General features: G+C 36.7%; 1 protein-coding gene across 1 annotated transcript in view; it reads left to right on the forward strand.

Moving 5' to 3' along the window:
• Positions 1-6,606: 6,606 nt before the first annotated feature.
• The window catches only part of LOC126811542 (voltage-dependent calcium channel gamma-5 subunit), a 61,119-nt gene continuing 52,828 nt past the window's right edge, over positions 6,607-14,897 (forward strand). The window contains exon 1 of the mRNA XM_050537228.2: positions 6,607-7,623. Coding sequence (XP_050393185.1) covers positions 7,425-7,623 — 199 coding nt within the window. The 5' untranslated portion in view covers positions 6,607-7,424. The remainder of the gene's footprint in view (positions 7,624-14,897) is intronic.

A 14,897-nucleotide genomic window follows, 5' to 3' on the forward strand; every position in this document is an offset into this window, starting at 1 on the left:
TTTTAATCAGATTGAGTAAACCCCGTAAGAATGGTGGATATTTCTAACATGTGAGAGTAATCAACGATCGGAAACATCAATTCATCTCTTTTTCAATCAAGCCGAACATTTTGATTTTGTCAATCTTGAGTCACAGGTCGATATAAGACGCACGTGTTGTCACTATTTGTCACCAAATTTAGTGTTATTTAATGAAAGAACATCATCAATATACCCGCTAATGAGATTAAATTTCTTAGCTAGTAGTTTTCTTGACGATATCCTGTACAAAAGCCGACTCGTAAGTATATATAGACATATCAGCCAGTAAGGGGGCACAATTGGTGGCCATAGGAATACCTCCGAATTTTCAATATTCCAATACCAGGAATTCCAATAAATTAGTTATGTCATTTTATGTATATCTCTTTTTGGCAACTGAGCGGGATGCAACTTTTCTATATTTTAACACAGCCGTGGGACAATTATATTTGTTCGATTAAATATGAATTTATTCAGGAAATTTATTAGATGAAAATCAGAATTGCTTTTTCCGCATTTTATGAGTTTTAATTAGTAAACGATTTTTGAAATATACAGAATGTTTCAAATAATATCACAGCCGGGATGCAGCTTTTCTATATTTTAACACGGCAGTGGGGCAATTATATTCGTCCGAATGTTCCATTGGAAGCTATAAATTCGAGCTCAGGATAAATAAATCAGATAACAATTAATTATCTTTCGTTTACTGTTTGTACTCTACCACAAAAATTACAATGCACTGTAAAAATTCAGAAACTATTAACGAAACGAAATCATATTGTAATGTGATTGATGTTCATACTCCGTCCCCTATTAGACTTGAAATGGTTTCGAGCTAAGCGAACTTGAAATCATATTTCTCTGCCCCTGACCCTACCCAGTGTGTTTCAATATATAATATATACCAGCTATATGATAAGGCGGTAAAACTAATATAATGTCATCTAAATCAAAGTAAGGTCAAATCAGTCGGCCAAGTCCTTAATCTATTTATAACTGGGGACATTTAAAACCTGGCCTCCGGCCATTCATTACCCAGTATGCATTCACATAACCCGTCATCACCGCTAGGCACTCAATATATTAGTCACGTGATCCCATCTACCCCCAATTGATACAAATGGCGGATGTCTTAATTAGATTGTGGGATGCTCGGTCAATTGGTCATTTTCATTTCTCGAAGACGATTTTATAGATTAATGATGTAAAATCTGGATAATAGCGCCTACAGCCGTAAGGTGTCAGAGTAATTATTGATTTGAAAGACCTGAAGACGTCGTCCAATTGTCACCTTTCACATCCAGGCTTCTTTTTCATATTAACTGTGAGAGGAAAGTTTACGCGAGACTGGGTGATGGAGATACTGGTTGTACATAAATTTAATTGGCTCTACCGATTCGTGTTTAAAGGCCCATTCCCAATTCATTTGGCAAAAGGAACTCGTCCGCATGTCATTTTCATACCAAATAAATAACAAAACTTACATGATAATCATGGGCTTTACATCTGTCATCGATGACAGTTCCATGGTTTTGATTCGATGCGTTCAGATGTCAAGCAGTAGAGTGAATCATCGAACTATTCCATATATAAGCATTACCGAAATGTTTTATTGGCGCCGAATACCATTACTCTTTTTCTCACAATTCTCAATGGAGAAGCCGATGGAAATCCCTATTTTACACTGTGAATAAGATATTTGATGTTGGTCGATTAATGCTCGTTTTTCTAGGACTTCTTACAACAAGTAACAGTGTGGATAACAACAGCAAATGTTGGTTTTATTTTTTGTCTGTGTCTATTCTCGAGATTTAATACACAGTAAGATGAAAGCTGAATAACAATATCCCGACTTTGATGTAAGTGACACAAGGTGAATGTGATTAGTACAAAGCTCATACAAACCGCAAATTAATGTTTATTTTAGTTTTTAGCAATTTCTTTCCCGACTGATTACAGCCGTGTTGATCTTTCTAGCTACCGGTTATCAGAATGGAATGGTGTTTAACGACTCAGTAACATTTTAGCGTAAAAATTACAGGTTGAGATGGGTATCGTACATGAGGCAGTACACTTTAGCAGTCATAATTACTTTCAATTTATATTGGGGAGTCTTGGAACCCTGTCTTTCCAAATGTTTTGTAGAGGACTTATTTTCAACCATTACAGATATGGAGATGCCGGACAGCATTTTAATCGATTGTCAATTAGAAAATTACTTTTAAAAAGCATTTTAACATATGGAAGTTTTATTATTGTCCTTAACAGGAACAATGGCATATTCTACCACTTTCAGGAGTACCAACGACAACTACATAAAGAATATTTGTCTGGGCAAAATCACATCGGTTATCTATAAGACGTCAAAGCGTTTCGTACACTTTACGATTGGCTGAGAAAACGCAGCCATGTACAACCCTATTCCCGATCGCTTGTGTCCAGATTGTCTCGGCGTCAACTACAATGAATAACTGTCCAGACAAATAGCGTCAATTATCTGTAGAGACAACGGCTTTCGTACATGATACAAATGGCTGATAGGAAAATGACCTTTAACTTTTCGTAGAAAGTATGCAAGATGCATTGTTGACTGGCAATTGCAAACGGCCAGTTGCCATATTTCTACACTATTTTTTCCAGGCAAATAGTCGTTGTTGTAGAAGCGGAAAATATTTTGGATGGAGCGAATGAGACCAGTGAGAGTATCTGATTTGAAAAAGACGTCAACTGAATATACAGTTCTGTGGGTAAATTTAGATCTTAATAGATGGCCAATTATCAAAGAACTCAGCTGGATTACCAGAAAGATGTCAAATAAACCATATGAAGCATCACATTAATCCTGTAGCTCAACAACTTTTACCGGAAGTATAGGAAATTAAATGACCTTGAAAGATTGAAATATGGGCACACTTGACCTTCGATGACAAAATGCACAAAGATTTAACAAAATACAAGCGAAATGGAGCTAAATTCGAACCAATAGAAATACATTTTTAACATTTTTAAAGCGGGTAAAGCATATTGAAATAGAATCATTTGTAGAATAACACATGCTAATATTTAATGACTTTTTATGAACTTTTTTGCGTTGTACACATTAAGGACCTTTGCAGTCAAATCTCCATTTCATTTTGGCGCGTGCTGCATATTTTCGTGCAAAAGCGGTCAGTCTTAAATTGTCATGGGTGGCATCGTGTAAAATATTGGCAAGCACGCAAAAGAACCAACCATTGACAGTTAGAATTCACAGAAGAGTAGGCTGATACGCTACAGTCCGAGTAAAATTATTCTAGTTCAAACTGACCGAATCGGTGTGTTGAGTACCCTCGGTATCCCCCGTGGTTTCATTCCGTTCTACTCCACTAACCCCTGGGTTAATCTATGGGGGAGACACGTTTTCAAGTTATCCGCCCCTAATGGTTGCGCTATTTTTATCGACAATCTCATAAATCATTAATTGCAAAGGGAAGTAACTCTCAACGGACAAGGCTAGGAGTTAGCCTAAATGAGAGAAGTCCAAATTATTCTAAATGCGTATTTATTAACAACAAATTATATAATATTATATTAATGAAGACCGTGCGTTTATGTAGGTTCAAGAATTTTATGGAGAATCCTGATATCGTAGACAAGTTAATGTGAATCAAATTGCCAAGTATAAGTTCAATAATAATAAACATAACAGAATGAAACATTTCAGACAAAGAACGAATAGTAATAATAATAGGAAAAGTCAAACATATAGATGTTATACATATTTGAAATTAACGAAACATACTACAGATTTTAATAATACAAAATATAAATGAATTAGAAATATATACATTACTTACATAAATCATTCATTATCTGGACATGAATATGGTTATCTACCCTTATAAAAACGAAGGCGAAACGACAGGTTTGTAAACTGTTATTTGATTGGTTCGTAGACTATAGCTACAATCAAGGCCAGGGCAGATAATTTGAAATCGTGGAAACCCTATGGATTAACCCAGGGTATAGTGGAGTAGAACGGAATGAGTACACTGGGATACCGAGGATGTGTGTTGAGTAGACATTACGGCTTGCTCTACAGATTCTTAAAAGTTGAGCTGCCAGTGACACAAGAGGCGTAGCCGTGAAATATATATTGGTGGGGGGGGGTCCGCAAATGAAACTATATAAAATGTTGACAATCTGTGACGCCGATGTAGCACCCCCATAAAAATGTTTAAAGCTTCAGTCTGCTGTAAACACTGTCTTGGCATACGGGGTTAAACTAAAACATCACACCAATACAATGTTTATCATGTTTAAGTCAGGGGGTGCCGTATTCATATTTTCTTCATAACTTTTACATATTGAATGTTACGCTTGAGTTATGAACAACATGACAAAGAGAGTTTAGTAGGGGAATTTTTATGAGGAGGATCCAAATGAAACAAAACTTGATCACATAACTTTAGTTTATGATAAGGCATATTTGACAATCACCTTGTTAACTACAATACTATATACATATACACATTGACATTTACAAGAAAGTTGTATTTTGTACATTTTGTGTATTATAAATGGATTTCAAAAAGTAAACATAAGTGTTTGTGTTTTAATGTGTACATTGTTTTATACAGATAGAATCTTAACTAACTCTAATAATTGTTGTAAATAAATAGGAGTTAGCTAGGGTCTACGATGTAATTTTTTTTTTTTGGGGGGGGGATCCAAGTATATTCAGCCCCCCCCCACCATGTGTGACGCCCATGCAGCGATAAGTCATCCTTGGTTTGAACATGCAGGTCCTCGTGGGTTTTCTCTGGGTCCTCCGGTTTCCTCCCGCTGCTAAAGACCCCTACGCGCAAGCGAATTATTGAAATAAAATTAAACCATATGTTAGTCCCGAAATGACCTAGTTTGTGTCGAGTGGACGTTAAACTCCATTTCTCTCTCTCTCCTAAGCTTAAGTGAAAAATGAAATTTGGACTTTTTACTGAACTATAATATCAAAAATGGATTTTGTACTTTACCGACAGACACCGACGCTAGCAAAAAATTTTTTAGTTTGATATGGTTTATCTATATTTTACATTTCCCTGGGTTCACTGGTATTCCATTCATTACAAGTATCAATACAAGTCGTGGACTAGACACCGTCTTTTGTGTTGTAGGTAAAATTAGATCACTGTTTGAAAGAAATCAAAATTTGATTCCTATTCTTGTATCATTAACTGCATAAGGAATCGATATGACTTCAACGCAGTTTACTGAATAACTTTTCATTAAATAAATCAGATATTTAAGTGTATTTTACACCTTTTGTGGCTCTTATCAAACAATTACCCACAACCCTATTAAGGTGTAAATTCTGCCCTTGATGTGCGAATGCGAGTTTCTAGTTCGCATCGAAACGACCCCTTACCGCATTTATCAAAATAGATTCCTTTTAACGGCTAGTAGAATAATTTTGAGGTTATATTTGTCCTAACGTGTAAATTGTAGACCATAACGTTTCATTTTGGAATCAGTTATAGAACACTAGTCTAGAACATGTTTTTTTAATCACACCCCGAGTCGAGATGCAAGATCCAAAAGGTGTTGAAATAGGAAAACATGATTTAAAAAATAAACCCCTTTTAACACCTACAAAAATAAGTTTTAAGTCCATAAGTGTAAATTATGCACCATACCGTTTCATTTTGGATGAAATTCTAGAACACCAGACAAGGGCATGTATTTTTAATCGTACCCCGAGTGCAGAAGACTACAAAAGAATATCTGAAAAGTATTTATTCCCTCTATTATTGAACGATTACATACTAAAATATACACAAAACCACATTAATTTGTTTTCTATTAATAATCAAACACCTAAAAAGAAAGTGATACGGTAATTTTGTTTTAAAAAAATGAGATGGATCACATCATGCTTTAAGGCGAATCGACTGTTAACTAGTATGTCAAAAATAGCAATGAAGTTTTTAAGACGTTTAGTGATATTTATTTAAAATGCGCCAATATATGATTCCAAACGACTACATGTAGAATATTGTACCGCTAAACGGTACGAGAAGATTTTAACCACGCCGCATCCAATCGATAACAGCTCCCCTGACTGCCGACTTTTTTGTTAGAAAATTGTGAATTTGAATCGAGTTATTGTAATTTATTTGTGCGTTAAGACTACTAGTGTTATAGTGATTGTAGGATGGGGTTATGGAATGGCGGCGGTGTGAGTGATAGACGGTTATATTTGACAGTGTTATTGATCCTGATATCAGCCTCCAGCGTATCATCATCTATCCATCTTTATCAACATCGTATAAAAACCACCGACCATTCCCTCATCGTTATTAGTTAAAGTTAATCCCAGCTACCGTTACTTCGTCTTAATAAAACCATAAATGATATTAGATCTCACAAACTCTCCACTCGATTCCGACTAATTACAATGCTTGTTACAACGCCAGATCTCTCTCGTACAAAGGAAACGATTCACGTTCTTACATTCACCATCTTAACATATCCTATACACGACGTGACCTTCTTCCAAATCTTTAGTTCCTTTAACAGCGCATGCGTGCATTCATATACCCAGCACTATCCTGTCTTCCGCTCGTGCAGGCAACTAAAATGGCGGAGCTGTCACTGAAAGAGCCCAGAAGGAAAGTGGAAAGGTTGTAAGGAATTGCATTGAGTTAATTAATAGGTGTGCGATATCAGATAGGGGTTTCAATGTGTTTTTAGGGGAGACTTGTGCCGATGACGTTCGTATATCTTTTAAAATATCAGCTCTGTGTCGTCTGCTGTCTGTCCGTATTTTAAATTACGAATCAACAGTGTCTGGTGTCAGTATAAGTTGGACGATTCTGCTATCGGCGAAAATTTGGATTAAATTGAAACCACTACGGAATTATCGTCTTTTTGTCAGTGATTTTTTAAAAATATTAGACCGAATAATGAGCTCCAAAAATGTCTGATTTCATTCTTATTCCTAATTAAATTGTTGTAAATAATTGCTGCGTGTTTTTTTTTTGGTTTTTTTGTAAAAGAAAGAAAATCATCTACACATTATTCACAATTGCCGTTTCAACATCAGTTTTTGTTCGTTAATTATTTTGAATAGATTAAGGGGTTTTGATTTGACTTCTTACCGGAGAGTAATGTCCCACATTGTGTAGAGTTGTGTGCGTTATTTGTATTTATATATATATTTTATAAAGAAAATACAAAACGGTGAAATATAGAGGTGGAAAAATAAATTTAATACAATTGAAAATAAATTAAGATTTTCTTGTTCTCCAAGTTTTTGGAAGAATACAGATGTGTTGTATCTTTGAGTGTCGACTGGCGGACTCACGGATTTTATTTGGGAGTGAAGGAGGATACGGGATCAGGGAACCGAGTGACCATCTATCATGGATTGTTGTACTAAGAAGCGTTTTTTAACGGTCATGACGAGTTTTTGTGCCGGAGCAGCATTCGGGTTACTCGCTATAGCTGTGGGAACAGACTATTGGTTATATACTAAAGAACAAACAATAGAATCTGAACAAAATAAAACTGTAGTTTATAGAAGTGTTTATTCTGGTCTGTGGAGAACTTGTGAAGACCAAGGTAAGTTTATTCGAAGTTGTATTCTTGTTTGTTTGTTGTTGTGAAACTTTAAGGCGTGAAGGCAAAACAAAGTGGTTTGATTTAGATTTTTTTTTAGAAAAACTGTGTAGGCTAAAGGTACCAGATAAAGTGATTTGAAATGAATTTTTATTTTTTATTTGAACTGTATAAAGTTTGAAGGGGTTTAAGGGTGAATATATTTTTAAAATACGGGTGAGAGATACAACAGTTTGTGAAAGTGGGTAATGATGTTACCCTTTCCGTTTTATTGCGAGTTTAAATGATGAAGCTCTGTAATAGCATCATACACAGAACACGTGTTGTTATATTCATTTATAGCGGAATCCTTCCTATACATTTCAATGGGATCTCGTTATCATCTGTGTTCATCCTGGACTATGGGTTTGCTTGATATCCACTCTTGTCATGTTATGTTGCCTAGACAATTGAAGTTAGGTGCGTTTAAGAAAATGAAGATACTTCATGTAAGTGGACCAAGCGTTAGCCCTTTATTTTTACACTATGGTGCTATAATCCTACGAAGTAAAGAAGTCGATGTTCGTATTCTCTTCCCTCTTGTGGCTGGGATCAGCATTTGATGACAGCAAACTTGTTGTTAAAAGAGAAGTAGCCCAATGGATAGTCAAAATATTTTTTTTCGATTTGACGTGTACCTCGCACATGTTCACATCAGGTATTATTACAACCTTTAAACATATCTACCAATCCACCGTTAAGTCATAAATGTTTACTTTTATTATACGCATCATTATACGAAGTTTTCAGGGAGTGTAACGAACGAACGCTCCCGAAAAGATGAAGCTCCACTCGAGATGCTTGTATTTTCGATAATGAGTCGCGTCGATGGTTATGTGGGTGTGATTATATTCCAAACTAATTTAAGATATTATTTACCCATTCGCAATCTACGGATTTTACACGTTGTTAATATTACATAATACAAATGAGACCCACAAGGATTTCCATTCTATTTAACTGAAATTATGTAAAATATTGTATTCCCGATTGCTGATTTATATGGACCTCCTTAACTCTGACAGCTTTTATTACTATCCTTATGAATTCGCAGGATGATACCCCATTACTTGTTAATCTGCAAATGGAAACTGCATAATACAGCTTTTGAAACTAGCTCATTCTGTGGAGTAAAGACTTCTAAAATTATAAAATACAGTTCAGAAGGGTAACGAATTAACTAAGAGTTTTCTTTAACAATGAGTGGTAGGGGAATGCCAACATATACCAATAACCAACCCAATGCCAAGAAGCCATGCAGCAACAAAAAGATACGAATATCACTCAACCATCATATCAAGTAAACGGACCCGGAGGACTCCTGTATGAGTTCATTAATTTGTGCGTACCCTAAAATCTCTCAAATGGGACCCTTACATTTATGAGACAATATTTTTGTTTAACTGCTGATAGGCTGGCGAGTAGAAATCAATGATTACTGTCTTACATTAGCAACAGGGTTTCTGAAATGGGTGCTGATGTAGACCCTATACAGCGCAACTTCTCAATATGAGGGTGGCCATGGTTAATGTGGCAACGTTATCCTTTATCTCCAGAAGTTGCTGAGATCCATGTCTCTCCTCTCCCCACCCACGGATTATTGTGAAGGCCCAAAAATGAATCTTTTATATCTAATAGAGTCTTGTCTAGTTTATTTTGGGGGTTTAGTTTTTAATGATAATACATAAGATATTGTTTAGGGTAACACGTGGTGGATTGTACATACAGTTTAAGGAGCCGCGGTGGCTCGGTGAGTAAGACGTGTTCGATCCCGGTGTTGACCGAGAAAGTTCATTGGTGCAGGACGGGAGTCCTGGCAAAGGACAACGTATATTCGTTTGAATGGGACCTGAAACCGAGGTCCCGGGTACACATTGGCGTGCACGTAAAAGAACCCCTGACAGTAAGAATTCGATATAAAAGTTGGCCTTAGTGCACACTGTATGGCGTATGCCCTCTTCATTATCCCAGTTGGAGCAGAACAGTAGGACGTTAAGCCCCATTTCATTTCACATAATCATCGCTGACAACGTAAACAATTTTTACTGCATATTATGCTTTTTACAAGTACCAGTCAACTCCGTTTAAGTTAAATGAGTTGGGGTTTAACATCCTACGGTTCTCCTCCGCCTGGACTAATGAAGACGAGCATACGCCACACATGGGCACTACGGCCTACTCGTATATTGAATTCAAACTGCCAAGGGTTCTTTTACGTGCACGTCATCCCGTAATTTTTTTTAGCGATGGTTTAGACCTGGATTTCAGAAACTGAAGGCTAATGGGCAGAATATATTTTCGGAGAGCAACGGTCACTAGCATACCTGTTTCTTGGTGTGTTTTCGTACCAGGTTTGATTCGGTTAAATTCGGAAACAAACGGTCACCAGAATACCAGTGTCGGGGTTTATGTCGGTACGAAAACCACTTTATAACATTCTAGTATTGATTTATAATGTTGAAACAGTTTGCTGGAAATTAACCTGTTTATTTTTAGCATAAATGTTTGGTATTGTGTTGTATGTTCAATTTATTTATTTAAATATTTTTTACTTATTAGCAAGGCTATGGTCGCTTATTTCGTGACTAAGAAAAACTAGTACCAAGTCAAACGCCGACACCGGTACTGTTTATGTCGCCGTTGGTTATTTTAGTAAATTATTTGTCACAAACTGACAGCAATACAAAGCTAACTATAGAATCTTATTACAAATTATATGGCTATTCACCATTAGCTGACCTGCCTACAAAAGATTATTACAGTTGAATTCCCTGGTGTACCCATTCCTCATTATCTCTGCATAATTTTCTTTCTCTGTAAGTTCTATCATGTAGACTGAAATCATCAGTCACCGAACATCTTCTTTGTAACTACTAATTAACAATGGAATATAACTTCCCAGCTAAACGTCGAACAAACAATAAACGAATACAATACACAAATTACGGGAAATTGGGTTTAACGCGCTTTTTTTTTACCACCACTGAAGACTGGCATATGCTATGCTGCGTTATTCCGCCTACTCTTCGATTCTATCTGTTAATAGTTATTTTATGTACACGCGTTGGTGTATACATTGAACCGGTTTTTTTTGTTTTATCCAAACGACTAGACCCACTGTTCCTTTCCAGTCCCTCTGGCCTACTACACCGAAAATGGAAACCACTTTCTCGCTCAACATCGGGATGGGACCCGGGTCCTCCGGTTTAGGGAACCAGCGCCTTAAATTACTGAGCCACCGTGACGACAGGCTAATTAATATGATTATATAATTTGTACAGAATAAGGAGCAAATCTAATTCAGTTTGGGTGTTAGTTTGTTAGGGTTGGTCACTGCAATAACATCTTTAAAATAATTACGCCCCTGGTCTGTGTCGACAATAAAAAAAATACCTTGATTACTCGATATTTGACAGCCCCTAAAATGTCTGGTCAGTCAAAACCCTTCAAAAGATGTCGAGGAATATTCTGTATCGCGGTTTTTAATTGATTGGTGTACCTGGAGTAGACTAATCAGATTCTGTGACTTCAGACCCACACGATGTGGATTAAACAACCGAAAAATAAATTTCAGTTCTGTTTTCAATTGTTTGGTGCAAATAAGTAGAACGTCAAAGCCATTTTATTCCTTCTTGTCTGCGATATCACCTCGGTGGAAGCGGACGTTAAATAAAACTAACTCACACACACACATTTTATTCCATTCATTGCTTTCCTTTCTTTATTAAGCATCGACCTAAAAGCCATAAGCTCCACGGTCATTAATAAGTGGGAAGTAATTGTATTTATATCTCAATTAGGCATCATTAAGCGATTATTTGTCTGTAGTTGGATATTTACGCTGCACGTTTTGATTTTGTTATAAGGAAATAATTTTCATTTGGGTTTCGCTATAAAAGATATGGCAATACTGGTATAATATATGGGAAGATTGTATCAGACGAACGCACAAAAGTATCTGTATGTTTGAATGAATGACTTACTAGTGTTTCATAATGGTGCACAAACCGAACGTTTTAAAGTAACTGTATATGTAAATGAGAGTTACTTGTTTACCGGGCCATATATATTATCTATCGTTTGATCGTTACGTCTGGACAGTGATACACATCTGAAATATAAGATGAAAGCCGTTTTAACCACTTCGTCAATATCAGCAAATCAAAGGGAACCGCTCACAAATTTGCATCTTGAAATGAGTAAAGTAATACATCTCTGTATGTCTCGCTTTTCGATATCTCTTTATCTGTGTCTGGACAGTGATATAAATCTGGTTCGGACGTCGCTAGGGAAGAAGGCTGGATAACTAACCGACATGACGACAGACGGGGTCATTAGCCTTCATTTGTTGCTGGGACTCCCCGGGGCCGTGATTTAAAGGCTCTGCGCAATATTGATTTGTGGAACGTGGTTATTTAGTTGGTTATATGGCTACAGGTTGAGTTATATTTAGAATTACTGAATCGCTCTAACAATATTGTTAATCTTGTACATCTATAGCACTAATTATAGCCAAGAGTAGTACGCGGGAATCATAACCTTCACTATAACCCTTATATGAGCAATATAATAGAATAAATAGGTTACAGATTGAATTAGCTTTCACTTATTAATATTATTTTTACGCTTTATTTAGACGATAAACATATTATAACAATCATATAAAACATACATGAAAAACATGGTAACCCGTACATGCTTCATTTAGAAGATAACGGTACATTATATGCATTTAGTGGAACATTTTATAGTAAAATGTAAACCCCCCAATTCGAATTCATGGGAGTTTTCTATGGTAAAAACTACATTCTGTGTTCAAGGGAATTTTCTATGGTAATGCCTACATTCTGTGTTCAGGGAAGTTAACTTTTTATGGTAAAGTTTATAATCAACCAAAGCCAGCAATCAATTCATTTTATAAATGTGTTACATGTTAGTGAACCTGACAAAATTTATATCCTGTATTCAGGGGGATTGTCGATGGTAAAGCCTATATTATGTATATTAATATGTGCTTTGTTTCCCATTTTCACCCATTTTAATGTTCCATAGAATAGAGCCATACGCCCTTTCAATGAAGTACGAGCACAAATGCACGGGATTTTGGACTGGGATTGAGATTGGGCGGTCAAAATAAAAAGGTGGCGAGTGAAGAAATTTTCGCTTTTAATAGACCGCTTTTTTGTAAATTAGTTATTTTTTGGGCTTCAGTAATTTTGGTTTCAAAGAGTGTGGATAAACCAAGACATTCCTTCTCTTAATGCCTCCCGTAAGAGAATCACTGTTTCAGAGTAAATACATGTAATGGGATATAGTTTAACAGAATAAGGAGTACGTTACAAGCTAATTTTTAATGTAGATGCATCATGATGCTAGTCTGGGAATGGCCTGGTTTGTACTCTCTCTCTCTCTCCCTCTCTCTAGGGTATAATCACCAGGTATTGTGCAATTTTACTCCCGCACTGGAATATTATCGTTTAGATAAACTAGTTCACTGGATGGGATAACAACTTCTAAACGACCATTGTAAATGTTGGAGTCGAACATTTAGTCTGGTAAATTGGTTTGTAACACAGAAGGTGATTAAAGACCTTTAAAGGCGGGAATATATGACAAAAAGTGACGCGCTAGATGATGAATTAGTAATGACGTTTTATTGATTACGTATTGTAGATTGTAATTAAGCATGCTAAGTTGAATGTCAATTGAACGGTGTATATTCTATGGGGAACCAGGTTTTGGCGTCCTTACTCAATTTCTCCTAATTTGCAGACGTATATCTCGTAGTTTATGTTAGATCCGATAATCATGGACTTACCAACTAACAAATAATAGTTTGTGTCAAGCAAGGTTAGTCGAGGAAGAGGTTTGGAAGGAGAGTAACAGGACAGTGCCGAGATACAGCAGTCTTGTTATTGCGGAGGAGTTAACACTTGATGTACCTTTGTGTGATGCATTGGCCGAGAAAGTTTATCCAGGTTTTCCGGCAAAGGTGCTACCGTTACATTGCATTTATGGGACAGAAAAAGCTCAGATAATGTCATCTTTCTTCCCCAGTCGAGCCTATGGCCGACGGTCATACGCCATACAGTGTGATGTAGGAGACATTTTGCCGTGGCAGCGACGTTTCGTCAAATCTTTTATTTGCATGTCCAAGCGATAAGAGACTGTTCATTCTCTTACCACTGATAAGGGAACCAGATATCTTATACGGATATGGTCATTTCACGCACAGCGAGAGTGACGATCGAACGTGCAACCCTAATAAGGCTTTACACGCGATTGAGTAGTGTTCAGTCTTCTTTAACAATGCATAATAAACTTCAAAATAACTAATGCGCAATATATCGTTAAGATAAGACAGACCTTGTTTCTTACAAGCTTTAAATGCCATATTTGACAGATCTATTTAACATTCTAGCGTGCTCTCTTCGTCTGGAGAGTTGTTGTTGTCAAATGCTAAAGCCAGTTATTATGTAGATTTTGCTTAAATTGTCTTCTGAAATCTTCGTCTAGCTTTGAACCCATACCAAACAAATACGCGGGGTCCTCTAACACGCAAATTCTAAAAATAATATTTTAAAGGTTATGCATCTGATCATTGCTCAATGTACGAATTATATCATTCGATTCTCATCACGGTAAAAGCCACGGTGCTTCAGTAAGTAAGGCGCTGGCTCACAAACCCGGAGGTCCGGGTTCGATCCCGGTGTTAATCGAGAAAGCGTTGCTTCCCCCTGTCAGTGTTGCAGGACGAATATAAAAGTAGGTCGTAGTGTCGCTGTCAAGCCACAATTTTCACATAGTACGACTGTCTTCATTAGTCCAGTCGGTGCAGATAAGTAGGTCGTTAAACCCAATTTCACATTCTCATGACGGTACTGATACCCTACGTTAAAGGGGAAATCCCGGATTTCGCAGGGTACCCTACCCATTAATAAAAATACAAATTATACCTTAAAATATGAAGAAATATTGGGTTATTAAGTGGCTCAGTGTGTTCACTAACCAGTTCTTCGAGGTTTTCCAGCATTGTTTCCCCTTGTCAGTGGTGTTTCTGTTTACATGTTGGCGTGAACGTAAAAGAACCATTGATAGATGGAAATCGATGAACAGTAGGCGGAAACGTCGCTGTTCGGACAACACTTCCCTCATAACAAGCTTACGGCGTAGGCCCGTCTTCTTATCGCGAAGTTAAACCCCATTTCATTTGGGTAATGGTCGCTATATTTACTTAA

Source organism: Patella vulgata, chromosome 2 (genome assembly GCF_932274485.2).
Source record: "Patella vulgata chromosome 2, xgPatVulg1.2, whole genome shotgun sequence".
NCBI classification, from domain to species: Eukaryota; Metazoa; Mollusca; class Gastropoda; family Patellidae; genus Patella; species Patella vulgata.